The 14,079-nt window shown below is 32.7% G+C and overlaps 1 protein-coding gene across 2 annotated transcripts in view; it reads right to left on the bottom strand.

Annotated features, from left to right (window-relative positions):
- LOC145329744 (uncharacterized) overlaps positions 1-14,079 on the bottom strand; it is a 65,391-nt gene that overhangs the window by 39,510 nt on the left and 11,802 nt on the right. For both annotated transcript variants that reach the window (XM_080174117.1, XM_080174118.1), the window contains exon 6: positions 9,646-9,706. In XM_080174117.1, coding sequence (XP_080030243.1) covers positions 9,646-9,706 — 61 coding nt within the window. The remainder of the gene's footprint in view (positions 1-9,645; positions 9,707-14,079) is intronic.

The raw sequence follows: 14,079 nt of genomic DNA, 5'->3' as shown, positions 1-14,079 counted from the left end.
CAGGAAATTCACCTGAGCTGGATCATTAAATCATTTTAGTGGTGAGCCAGATCGGGGTGAGCCAACTTTCCACCAATGAGAGCACAGCATTTTATGAAATGCCGCGCTGTGATTGGCTAAAATTCGGCTCACCCCGATCTGGCTTACCACTAAAATGATTTAAAGGTCTGTTTATCATACGGATAAAATGGAAAAAAATTGCCCTTTCAAACAAAATATGTTCACACTCTGAACTTCTCAGGACCTACGAGAAGCTACCCTGTAAAGGAGAAACATAACGGCTCAGTGGTTATCTTGATCCTTCGGTACAAAGAGATACACAGGGATACTCTTACTTATTATAAGGATATATTGATATTATAACAGCATAGAAGTACCAGATGGCTACCATAAAAGCTTAAAACGTGGAAGAAACACTTCTATTATCAACCCTCTAATATAATTCTATTGTATGAGTAGAACTATACTGTTGTGCGGCCATTTAATGGACTTCCCTTTCAAATCTTAATCCCTAAATGGGATTTAATATCAAAATATGCCAAAAGTGCATACAGGGTTTATTTATCCAAAGTTTTTGATCTTTTATTTAGAAGCTTCCTTGTGAGAATAAATAAAAAGAATTTATAAAAGAATATTCTAACAAAATAGAAAATGAACTTTCAAGTTTCAAGAATTCGAGTAAAAAAGGTTGATTATCTATAATGCAAAGTAGAACGATGTCTGTCTGTCTGTCTACCCCCCCCCCCAAAAAAAAAAATGAAAAATACCCCCCCCCCTCAAAAAAAAAATTTCCCTTCCCCCACAATTTGTTTTTATTTTTCTTTTAAATCTAAAATACAAAAAAATTGGTTTGATAAAACCTCTTGGGGCAAAGCCCCTAGAGGCTAGGGGCGAAGCCGCTAGTAATATATAAAATATTGTTTCAAAAGTTTTGCCCTGTAAGATGTGAGGGGTGCAATTTAATGAATTGCCAAATGTTTGGGATGCCTGCAGTTGCCAAATTTGTTTATAGGGAGTAATTATAACTTCTCCCCCCCCCCACCCCCCCCCTCCTCTCAATAGGTTCGTTTTTTAGTTTCTTAAACATTTTTTTATGTGAGAATAGTTATTCATCGCATCGTATTATAGACAGTTTTCCGCTGATTTTTAAATATAAGATTATACATGATTTTTCAGAATCGCTCAGAACTGGATATTAATCGGTTTCGAAGCCATACTGGAATGTTTGTTATCTCTCATGTTCCCATATAAATTATTCCCAACTATTTGGCTGGTATGCGAATGTAAGGGGATTAATTCAGGTTCCAATTTTGTACACCGCATAAGTTGTACAAATGGGTTCCTCTCGTGTTTTATAAATATTTTTGAAAATGTTTATTTACTTAAATTTATTTACAATAAAAAGATTCATAAAACATATTATTAATTAAACATTTAGAATAGAGTTGGGCCGGATATCCGGTTTTGCAAACGTCTGATATCTGGCAAATTACCGGATACCGGATATCCGGCTAACTTATAATGCTGAAATCCGGTAATTTGCCAGATATCCGATATTGGCCAGATATCCGGCCGGATACTGGATATCCGACATGAGAAATCAGCCGGATACCGGATTTAGAATCAGTTATTTTCCCCAATATATTTTAAAAACTTTTGTACAATTCTGGTTGTACTTGGTGTCCGTCATCGTATAATGTATTTGTGGCTGCAAAGTAAAACTTTATTCCAACCTACATTGATTCAGGGACTATGGAACAATCTACTATATAGTTATCACTTTTTATACATAGTACATTTAAGTTTCATCGATTCAACTTGTACATTTGAAAAATGCTTTAAATTAGTTAAAAATCAATGGCGTGCACAGCGATTTACAAAGGGGTGTTGAAAAACCTCTATACCCCCTTACCGCACACCATTGTAAATCAAAATGTGCTAAAAATATTTCTTTTTCTAATTGACAACTTGGAATTTTTTAATAATCTATTATTTCTTAGACTCTAGGACGATGAATTACAACAAACAAAATTAACCCTTGTCTAGATTAATATCATTGGTGGACACTGCTAGTTTGTAACACCCAATCAAGAGAGAATGTGATTATAAAACTTTGGGGACAGTCAAATTTTCACTCCCTCCCTGGTAAAATATAGGTGTTTACCACATCCTTAGTCCCTGTAAAGGACAGGGATATAAAATTGTAATGCGGTGTGCAGCGTTATACTCAGGATCACAGGGATGACACAAAAATCTAAGTGTTTACCACATCCTTAGTCCCTGTAAAGGACACAGATATGAAATTGTAATGCGGTGTGCAGCGTTATACTCAGGGATACAGGGATGACACACAAAAAATCCCCTAAAAATATAAATCTTTCAATATTAGCTATTAAATTATCAAAGAGCGTTGGAGAAGAATGTAGATAAATTGTCTACCATTGTCCCTTCTCTCCATGATATTTATCCTACACTAACAAAACGTGCACAAATTTATATCAACAAATACACACACACACAAATACACACACACACACACACACACACACACACACACAAACACGAACACACACTGCATCTTTGCATTCATCTATATAAATTTAACGCACAAACATTTATATAAATATACCTAGAAAGTTCTCAATTTAGCAACACATTGTATATTCTTGAATTGAGTACAATTAAAAAATTGGCTGTGAAGTTAAATTTTGAAATTTTATAGTTTTAAATAAAAAATAGCTAAATTTAACATTTTACACTAAAATGTGGTTTTGTGTTTAAATTTTGTTCCCTGAAAAATAAAAAGCTTGGACGTCCTTATTATTGGGATAAGTGTGCTACTAGGTTACTTCTAGAAATTTCCACTAAATTAACGTGAGATCAAAATTGAAAGCAAATTGATATAGTCATTATTTTAAAATTCATGTTATTATTGGGACAGCCTAATGAGCATTAACTATTAATCTGTAATACTCAAGAGAACAAGAAAATTCTAGGATCTTTTACTTCAAGCAAAAAAAGCCTACAACTCTCATAGATAATATATGGAAAAATAAAAAAAATAAATCAAATCAAAGTGTACTCCAAAACCAACACACACTTTTAAACAAACACTTAAGTGCACACCATTGAGCACTAAACAAGAAAAAGTAATTTGATAGATAGAATAGCCAAATAAAACCTGAGGTTGAATAATAAATTTAAAGTTTTAACGAAAAATAACAATATTCTTAACAAATATGATTTTAAATTATTGAATAGTTGAAATCTATAAAAAGGATAAAATCGTAAAGAGTGGCTGCGCTACTTAAAAAGTACATGTTCAAATTCTATTTGTGGCAAAGTGGTCTCAGTCTAATTTAATTCACTCATAGAAAAGTATTTAATTAGATCTTTTTTTTTAGAAATTTAATATATTTAAAAGCGCAGCACATTTAAGATTCTTTATTTGTTAGTTTGTCTGTAAATATTCAAAAATAATTATTTCTTTTAAACCAAGTAAAAGTATTACTCTTAATTTAAGGACTAATTTAGGAAGTGCAGCAACTCTATAGTCATTATCGATGGTCAGTAATGGATTTATTATAACTTGGATCTTACTCCAGATTACCAATACTCAAATAAAGATAAACGTATAGCTATCCCCTCCCCTCCTACTGGATGAGCGAACTGGCCAATAAATGAAATCCATATTAGCAATCTAAATTGACAACATTCAATATCAATTTGGTCTGTTCATACATGTCAATTACATTGAGACTCAATTTTGTTTTATTTTGTTTTTAATGGTTTGTATCACTCTTGTTAAGTATTATCATGAAATAACATAAATTTAGGTTTAAATGCATGAAATAAAGTTGGAATAAATCTGTGTATATGCCGCTATTAAGTTATTTTATTCTAGCATAGCACATAAAAGTGTTTTTGTATAACAACAACAAATATGCATTGTATAGCAAAGCTTTTCTACAAATTTCAAGGTTTAATAGATCGACATAAGTGGTCGAAAAGTTGGGACGCTTGAGGTTTATACAACCCAATCCTCATTACCTAATAGTTCTGTACGTTCTAGGGCCAAGGAAAGGGAACGTGTTTATAAAACTTTGGCTAACAGTATATTTTTCAGTCCAATGTCCCTATCCTCTCTGAGAATAAGTAACAACTTTTTCTCATCTGAAAGTGAATTAAATTATGTATTCAAGATGGATATTTAGGTCTCGGTAGTGATAGGGTCATGCACGGTTAAAGCTTCCCACAAGGGCTTGAAAAAAACATTTTTTATTTTTTTTATTTTAAAATTAGGGAAGGGGATTTGTTCTAAAATTACGACTGAGTCTTCACTTCAAAGCAGTATTTTAGTGTTTTTTTTCCAGACGGACGAACAGGATGAAAATTAACTACATAGAAAAATGTATTATATAAATACAATTTTATATGTTTTCTATGAACACTGTACATTAAGTTTACAGTATACTAAGAAGGGATTAAATAAGAATTTGATGAATTTTAAAACCATCTCTGTACAATTTAGAGTTTAGAATTGCTTTTCTTGACAGTTACACAATTGTAACTTCTTTTTTTTGTATTAAAATAAAGAATTAAAGAAGGAAAACTTTTTTATATGCTTTTTACTATAATTTATGTCACTTTGAATTTAGCAACGCATTTGATAAAAAATTGTTTCATTATAAAGAAAAATTTGAAGTTTCCATATGTCTATGAGGTGTAAAAGATATGGTTAGTTTAGATGTTAGCTGTATATTTTAAACGTAACATGATGTTCCCCCAATAATGAGATATAATAATGAAAAAGTAAGACTACTTTAGTTACTGTTTTGATAGGTTTATAAATTAAATATGGCAAAATTATACTCTTGTTATATTATGAAATGGGGATTCCTAAGAAAAATTTGTTTATAACTTGATTCGTTTATTTGTGTAGAAAGTTAAATACATTATTTATTTTTTATTTTTAAAAATGAAGGAATAAATTGAATACAAGTAATCAAATTGTACTGCTTTTCAATAATAAGTTCTTTTTGTAACAAATTCTTTTATATCTTCACAACATCTTATGCAACAAACCAATTTAAGAACATGACACACGTTAATTTATATTAAATAATATGAAAGCCAGTCTATATTTATTTTTAAGTTGTTTCTAATTTTTTTAATGGATTAACCATCCCAGTAATACAGGGATAGATCAATGGACAGCAAATTAAGCTTCTCTTAATACCTATACATGACTAGAATAATTGCTTATATTGCTATCTAGTTTTATGAACACATTATTTTATTATGCGTATGGCTTCAGAACTTGATTCTACAGATGACTTGCCTGTACTATTGTGCCTCATGTCTTTAAGAAGATATAAGTCTCACCACAGATTATGACGTCCTACCAGGGGCGTCCAAGCTTTTTTTTTGGGGGGGGGTAAAAAATTTTAGGGGGGGGGATAATTCGTGTTTGGGGGGGGGTAAAATGGCGCGCGAAGCGCGCCGAAATTTTTTTTTACCCCCCCCAAAATTTTTACCCCGGGGGTAAAATTTTATTGGGGGGGGTAATTACCCCCCCTAAAGTCTGTTGGGGGGGGGGTAAATACTCCCCCCAAATCTGTTGGAGGGGGGTAATTACCCCCCCCAAACTAATTTACCCTGGGGGTAAAATTTTTGGGGGGGGTAATCTAATTATGTAAAAAAAGCACCTACCTAATCTATTAAGTTAATAAGTACTATCCTATAACATAAAGTAGTAAGTAAGGTTTATTTGACTATAGCTTCAGATTTCATTACTTTTAATACTGAGTTCTCCTTTTTAGGAAAGCTTCACATAGATCCCATGATGGTTCCACACTATTATAAGTCAATCCTTTGAGTGGTTTTAGGCTATTTTTCTCCTCCCTTTTTACCCTTTAGAAAACACGAGTTCTTAGATGCTAAGGGCGCCATTCAAATATATAGTAGTATCTCATTCTTTAGAACATAAAAATACAATAATTAACTCACGTACCAATGAACCAATATGATTATACTTTAAAGTGAAGCGTCTTATAGGTCCTGGTAAGTTTTATAACTAGTTTTGAGACACCCTGACATCCTCCCAAAAGAAATCGCCTATAGAAATTCTTTTTCATTATTTAATGAAATATTTAATTTAGTTAGGTATCTATTTTATGGAATCTTCAGTGCTTTACAATTACATCATAGATCCCCGGGATGGTTTAGGGGGGGGGCGGGGATTACTCCCTCCCCCCCCCAAAAAAAAATTTTCAGTAAAATTTTTTTTTAAGAACATTCAAGTTGGGGGGGGTAAACACCCCCCCCAAAAAATTTTTTTTAAAGAACATTTATTTTGGGGGGGTAATTACTCCCCCCAAAATGGTTTGGGGGGGGGGGGTAAATACCCCCCCCAAAATCGTTGGGGGTGCCTACGGCACCCCCAAGGTAGGGGTAATTTTTTTTTGGGGGGGTATTGTTCAAAAAATTTTGGGGTTGCCTACGGCACCCCCAAAATCGTTTGGGGGTGCCAAATGGCCCATTACCCCCCCCCCTTGGACGCCTATGCGTCCTACGATAGAATAACATAACCAATGCGAGACCTGCATAAATTTTACCATTGGTCAATTACAGTGTATACAGACCTCTAATTGGCTATTCTATCGTATAACGTCATAATCTGTGGAGGGACTTTAATCTTCTTCTCATGTCTTATGAATCAATATTTCAAAAAGCAAGAGATTGGGATATTAAATGTAAAAAACTTTGCTTTTAATATTTTTTTTCAAAGACAATTCAGGCCTGCAAATCCTCACTTTCTGGTATAAATGTAGTTGATCCTCCTACTTATATACATACACGAGTAGTTAAAATGTATGTATACACATTAAAGAATTGTGTATTTGTGTGTGAGTGTGTGTGGGAAGGTGTTAGGGTGTATGTGTGTTAGTAGGTGTTAGGGTGTATGTGTGTGTGTGTGTGTGTGTGTGTGTATGTATGAGTTTGGTAGTATATGGAAAATATTTGCATAATATGAGCTCGGGATCAAAATCCTATTTCAAGTTATTGGAATTCTACACACGAGTTTATTCTCAATCTATGCCCATGCAAAAATCTGAAAAATTTTACCAACATGAAATTTTATTGCAAAAGTGGAAATATATTTTTTGTACAAGTAGCATAGCTACTCTTTATATGATTTTGTCTGTCCGTCTTTCTGTCCAGTAATATTTGTGTTGTCTTTAAATGAAGAAGCCTTTCTATCATTGGCTTAAATTTAAGACAGCTGCTTGCTCATGCACATTCACAAAAATATAAATTTAACATATAATGCTGCACATTGACATAATTTTCATTTAATGCATAATATCATGTGTTCACATCACTAGAATTAGGAATAGCCTTGAACATGCCCTATACTAAGAGCCGTTAAGGAATTAAAAAGACTAACATCTATATCGATCAGGAAATTTTGAGTCTAGTCTTTCCAGAATATAGGAATTCCAAGATAACATGCACTTACAAACATTTACGCGGTTTCCCCTATATGGAATCTGGACCACAACAAAACTGTTTGTAAAAAAATGGTTTTTTTTTAATATTTAAGATAAGGTTAAGCTTAGAGCCCTCTGTAGGGGTAAGCATTTTCGACAATTAAAAATAAAAGAGGCACACATTTAAATAATAAAAGCATATATGGTTTACTGCTAAGCAGCTAGCTATTATATAACTATCTACAATTTAAAGAAATGTATGTAAAGATCAAACCTATCTTTCAGTAATAAGCATGATATATTTTAATATTTAACATGTAATTGATGTTTTATTTAGGGATAAGATGTTTGTGCAAAATAGGAATTCTTATTTTATTACATATAATTCAATCAGCTATAGATAGTTGAATTTCTTAGGGTAATAATTTGCTTTGTGAATGTTTATAAAAAGATTTTGGTATGTTAGAAATGCCTTTGTAAGTTGAACAAATTACTGTGTCGGAATGATTGTCTAGAGTAGTAAATCTTTTGTCTTAAATAAGCCTAACTGTTTAAAAAAAATATAAAAGTGGATGCATAGAGCATAAAGTGTTGTGTTTGCTGACACGAAATATATCTGTCTCGGACACATGCTCAAACTTGCACTGCACTTCAAGTAAAGCAAAATAACATGTTCGGACAAAAATGTAAAAGACGTTTTTGTTTACTTTATTTTCGTTAAAAGTCTTATTCGGTGATCTTAATGAGAAGACAAAGAAAGATAAATGGATGTAAATCCCCAGAGATGATAGACAAAATTACCCCAACCTTGGAGAGATCATGTTTATAAAACTTTGGAAACCAGAATATTTTTATTCCATTGTCCCCTCCCTCCCAAGACTTATTTGAAGTTCAACTACAAAAAACCGAGAGTATGCCGTATGTCATTAATTTTTACTTTTAATACACTTTTACACTAACTCCTCCCATATGAATTTCCACCCAAATAGAGCTTGGACGTGTTTATGGACATAATTGTCCTTGTTTTTTTTGTGTGATTGTATGAGCACTCCAAGAATGTGACAATTGTTGAAGGAATATATTTTGTGTGCTACGTTCTTGATTGGCTGTTTGCATTTGGCAGGACTGCAGTACTGCTGTTGTATTACAAACTTGTGTGGTAGCATAGCAACTCTATAATTTGGCAGGACTGCAGTACTGCTGTTGTATTACAAACTTGTGTGGTAGCATAGCAACTCTATAATTTGGCAGGACTGCAGTAATGCTGCTGTATTACATACTAGTGGTAGTATAGCAACTCTATAATTTGGCAGGACTGCAGTACTTCTACTGTATTACAAACTTGTGTGGTAGCATAGCAACTCTATAATTTGGCAGGACTACAGCGATGCTGCTGTATTATAACTTTTGGCAGAACAGTAGCTCTATTTGTCCTATAATTTCTGTTCTTATATTTTGATGCTATAGTTTTTACAACTTAAGCTATTACTAATGAAACATATGTTTATTAACCCTTAAAATTCCTAAAGTGACTTATATCTTAATATGCTATGTTACATAGCATGCATAGCTGCGAATATTTGAACCTGAAATTTCTTGTTTTCATTTAATGCAGTTTTTTTACTTCACTGCTGCTAAATGTCAAAATTAAATAAAATCTCAAAAGATATTCTACGTTTTATTTTTGTCATATGTTTTTGCTGAGTTTTAAAATAAAATACTTTAAAGTCATCTTATAATAGAGGTTGCATACATGACATATTCTGTTTTTTAATAAGAGTTCTGTAAATTAGCTTGGCCAATGTGCAGAATTTATTGCCATTTTCTGATGAAAAAAAATCAAAATAAATATACAAAAAATCTCCAAAGAAATGCATTGTAGTGAGATTTTAACGATTAAGCCCGAAATATATAGACAAAATGTCTATTACAGAAAAAATAGGATCTGCAACTTAAGCCCTTTTAAAATCATCCTGAAACTAAAGTAAAAAATTGGATCAAAGGTTTCCTTAGGTACTGCTACTAGTCCAAATAAAGAAACAGTTTATATACTCCCCTTGTAATTATAGCTTTAAAGTTGCAATTATAAAATGAAATAGATAAATTTCAAATCCTATGAAAGAAAACATAAGTTTGAACAAGAACGAATTACCTTCGTTGGAGCACAGCCAATTTGGTCCATAGAGCCAGCTTTATCACATTTTCCTACACACCTAAATAAATATAACAAAATCAAATTGATCATTTAAATCTGCAGAAGGGGTAATTTATTACATAATAATTGGGGGGGGGGGGGGAGTTTACTTAAATTTATTGTCTATTGTCTAATCAATAAAGGTCCCACAGATTATGTATGTATTTTGGTCAACTTTCAATGATTTGTTAAAGTTATGTTCATCATCTTTCAGAGTATTTGAGTGAGAGAGGGAAGGTAGGTTAATCCCCCTCCCTCTAAAAATTTACAACAATAACCCCAACCAACCCCAAAAAAATTGTTTTTTTTTGTTTTAGATTAAAATATTTTCTTCTTTTTTTATACAAGCGGCTTCGCCCCTAGCCTCTAGTGGCTTTGCCCCATGAGGTAATTTTAAAAAAACTTTTAATTTAAGAGGAAAAAATCTATTTCTGGTGCTGCCGCTAATAATTTATGTGAAGTAGTTTCCCCAAAAAAAAAAAATTTTTTTTGGGGGGGGGAATTTTCATTTTTTGGGGGGTTGGGGGTGTACGACCCACCAAGAATATAACTCAAAACCACCACAGGACCAATTGGTATAAACCCTGAAGAGTAGAATCAGATCGGTTTAGCGGTTACCAAGATCTTAAGGGACAGACGGACGGACGGACGGACAGACAGACAGACATCATTCTACTTTGTATTATAGGTATCAAAGTAAGTTTTTTAAATAATTCTGTAGAAATTTAATTTTTCGTGTTTAAGTTTCATGCAAATTTTGAATGTATTTTATTTAATTGCAATGATAAACTCATTTCACTTTTGTGTGTTTTTTTATATCCGGATAAAATATGAGGGCAGAGTGCAAAACTAGATTGCACTTTTTGAATATAAAGCTGCTCTATAATTTGTGCCTATAGGTTTTTTTTACTCTTTTTAGAAGTTTTCAAAAATTAAGTTGCTTAATTTGGAACACTTAACGTCAAACTATTATGATGAACGACTTTGTAAATGACTTTTGAAACGTAAAAAATCTTGAGATTCCATTCATAAACAATAGATATATTTTCAATATAGGTAGCATTAGTATTGTAAAATATGCTTTGCGCGCATATCCCAAACCTCACCCCATGAATTTGCAAGCATATGGCAAATGTACTGACATGAACACTTGTGTTTATTTAAAACATGAATCATATTGCAACAACCTAATAAATTTGCTTCATAGAAAAAGTTTTGAGCAAAAACTGTGAAATCTTGAAAAGAAAATGCAACTCAACGTACAGCCAAGAATAAGGTACCCATAATGACATACATAAAGCTTGACTACCATAAAAATATATTTCTTTCTTTGTTAGAAAGGTTAGTTAGAGCTGTTCGATTTTGATTATAGCTATTTGGTCTTTATTTTTTTAGTTAATCTTAATGATCATTGTTTAGACATATTGTATTTGTTTTTTTTTTAATTTGCATTAGTAGCAACTACTACTTATTGTTATCAATAATATGTTTTAATATTTAAAATAAAATATAAGTTAGGTTGGGTGTAGTAGTTTTTCCTGATGCCTAAATTCTGCGGAAATTCTGAGTAACGAGAACCCCTTTTTTATTGACGGGCGAGATAAAAACGCAGTGCACACCTCCCTGAAAAATGGTTTGTTAGTGTTTTGCATCTTATACAAACAATGTACTATTATGCCTCTCTCTATGCACTTTCAGGTAAATAAAACAATTCAGGGTTAGGGTATTAAGAAAATTTTTAGCTGTTTATAGTGCCCTAGCAAAATGGGGATAGATGTCACTGCTTTTGGCCTACCTATTCTATTGACGTCAGGAGATGCCCTATACCCCATCTCTTTTTTAGGGGGTTTCTTTAACCCTTCCCTTTCTCTTTTCCTCTACTATGACTTCAATAAGATAGGTAGGCCAAAAGCGTTGACATCCATCCCAATTTTCCTAGGGCATTAAACACAGCAACACATTGTGAACGGAGAAAGTCACTCAAAAATCAGCATGTGACGTCATATGAGGGATTATCCATCTCTTTTTTAGGGGTTTTCTTTCCCAATAATCCTATCGTCATCCCTCATTTATATGACGTCAGAATTTTTTTGAGCGACTTTCTCCACTCAAAAAACATTTGAACCTTTTATAATAATCAAGTTGTTACAAGTTGATGAGTTGTTAATTTGGGGTCAGATTTTGTATATATGGATTTTTCTCCAAGTGTACACTAATAAATCTAATGAATTAAGAAGCTTTATTCATTGCTCTTGTTCTTTTTAAATTTGCGTCTATTCTTAGTCTTCTGGATGTCTGTTTTTTACAAGTTTGATACCTACAGGGCTGTTGATGTATCTAGGATTTTGCTGGGAGGGAGGGGGCATTAGGCTGTTTATTACATCAGTCGTCCCCAAAGTTTTATAATATTGTCTTTGTATATTGGTTTTATTTATTGGCTTAAAAACTTTGGAAGTTTTAATTGAAATTTGAATGGTTGGTTCATTAATTTGAGTTTTAAAACGTTTCAATTGTAAATTGTAATTTACAGAAGGGCTAATTTTGTGTGTCATCATTGGTTTTATCAACTTAGTCCATTTATGATTAGGGTCTGTGTGTATGGCTGTGCAAAACTCTGGGTTGATCTTTATAATTCCAGACATTTTCAAATCACTAGTGATTTCACCTCTGGGCCTCTTGCATGTAAGTGAAGACTTTCCCTTATACAGTTGGGGAGTTTAATCCATTATTATAGAAGCAGAAATATTAACTATGATGACGGTTTTGACCCTCTAAAAAACTTAATGTACCATTTCACTTTCCCCTCTCTTGTTGATGATATCATCAACGCCGATACGATTTTTGACATGTACCATTCCACTTTCAATAGAGGCGTATATTCTAGTTATTATTTTTATTTTACATAAAAAAAATTATTTATAAATAGTATTTTATACATTCCTACGATAAACATAATTCAAAAATAGTATGTATGATTTCAATTATGTCGATGTTTAAAGTGTAAACCACCATTCCAGTTTCGCCTCTCTTGAAAGTGGAATGGTACATGTCAAAAATCGTATCGGCATTGATGATATCATCACCAAGAGAGCCAAAATTGGAATGGTAGATTACAAAAATCATATCGGCGTTGATGATATCATCACCAAGAGAGGGGAAAGTGGAATGGTGAATTACGTTTTTAGAGGGTCAAAACCGTAATCATAGATTATATTTCTGCTTCTATAAAAATGGATTCAACTCCCCAGCTGTTATATACTAGGAATCTTCCTTATTTATTGACGTGTTTGGAAAATTAAATCAAACATATATTGGCTAGAATTATAAGACCTATCGATCAAATAACACTTTAATAATTAGCTTTTTTAAATTGTTCATCTAAGAATATACTTAATATTCAAGTATCTTATGTAATAAGCAATTTAAAGTTTAGCCACTTTAAATTAAACTTGAAATTCGTGATTTTGGTTATATAAGTTATTGCATACAAAATAACAAATTTATTGAAATATTGATATTTTTAAATACATTAGAAAAAAGTATTGTTTCCTTTATGCGTGATCCCTGCGGTTGGCCTTAAACATTCAGGGCTACAATGTACTCAATATGACCTAACCTAACCTACGTACAAACAATAAAACACGAAAATATACCCACTCCCTAATTTTCTTTTTTTTTAAATAAGGATAAGGGTTCTTACACAAAAGGCACTTTAAATTAGGGTTGGGCCGGATATCCGGTGAGGCCGGATATCCGGCCATTTTCAATATCCGGCCGGATACCGGATATTGAAACTATCCGGCCGGATATCCGGCAATATAATATTTTATATTTTACAACAAAAATTTCTGCTTTTTAAATTACTAGCGGCTTCGCCCCTAGCCTCTAGGGGCTTTGCCCTATATAGTTTTGGGAAGTCAACCCTCCTTAATAGAAATATTCAAAAATTTATTCTTTGTTTAATTACTCTGTGGTAAAATTAAACCCAGGTTGTGCGCTTTATCCACAAAAATTTTAATTTGTACAAATTAAACCCAGGTTGTTTGCCGTATACACAAAAATTTCAATTTGTAAAAATTAGACCTAGGTTGTTCGCTTACACAAAATTAAAATTAAAAAAAATATATTTTGATTTTTTTTTGGGGGGGGGATTCATGGGGCCTCCGCCCCATGTTGCAGTGGGGTTCCCCCACCCCAATTACTGGTTTTAGTGTAAAAAAAAATTTAAAAAATAAATTTTGGAAGTGGGGATTTTTTTATTTTTGGGGGGGTTGGGGTGTCCCACCCCCCAAGAAAATAGCCCAAAACCACCAGAGGACCAGTAGGTATATTCCTAGAAGGGTAGAGCCCAATTTGATCAGCAGTTACTGAGATTTTACAAAAAATGTAAAA

This window comes from Acartia tonsa, chromosome 10 (assembly GCF_053477335.1).
Source record: "Acartia tonsa isolate MP-2025a chromosome 10, ASM5347733v1, whole genome shotgun sequence".
In the NCBI taxonomy this organism is placed as follows: domain Eukaryota; kingdom Metazoa; phylum Arthropoda; class Copepoda; order Calanoida; family Acartiidae; genus Acartia; species Acartia tonsa.
This window is presented reverse-complemented; position numbering and strand designations above follow the sequence as displayed.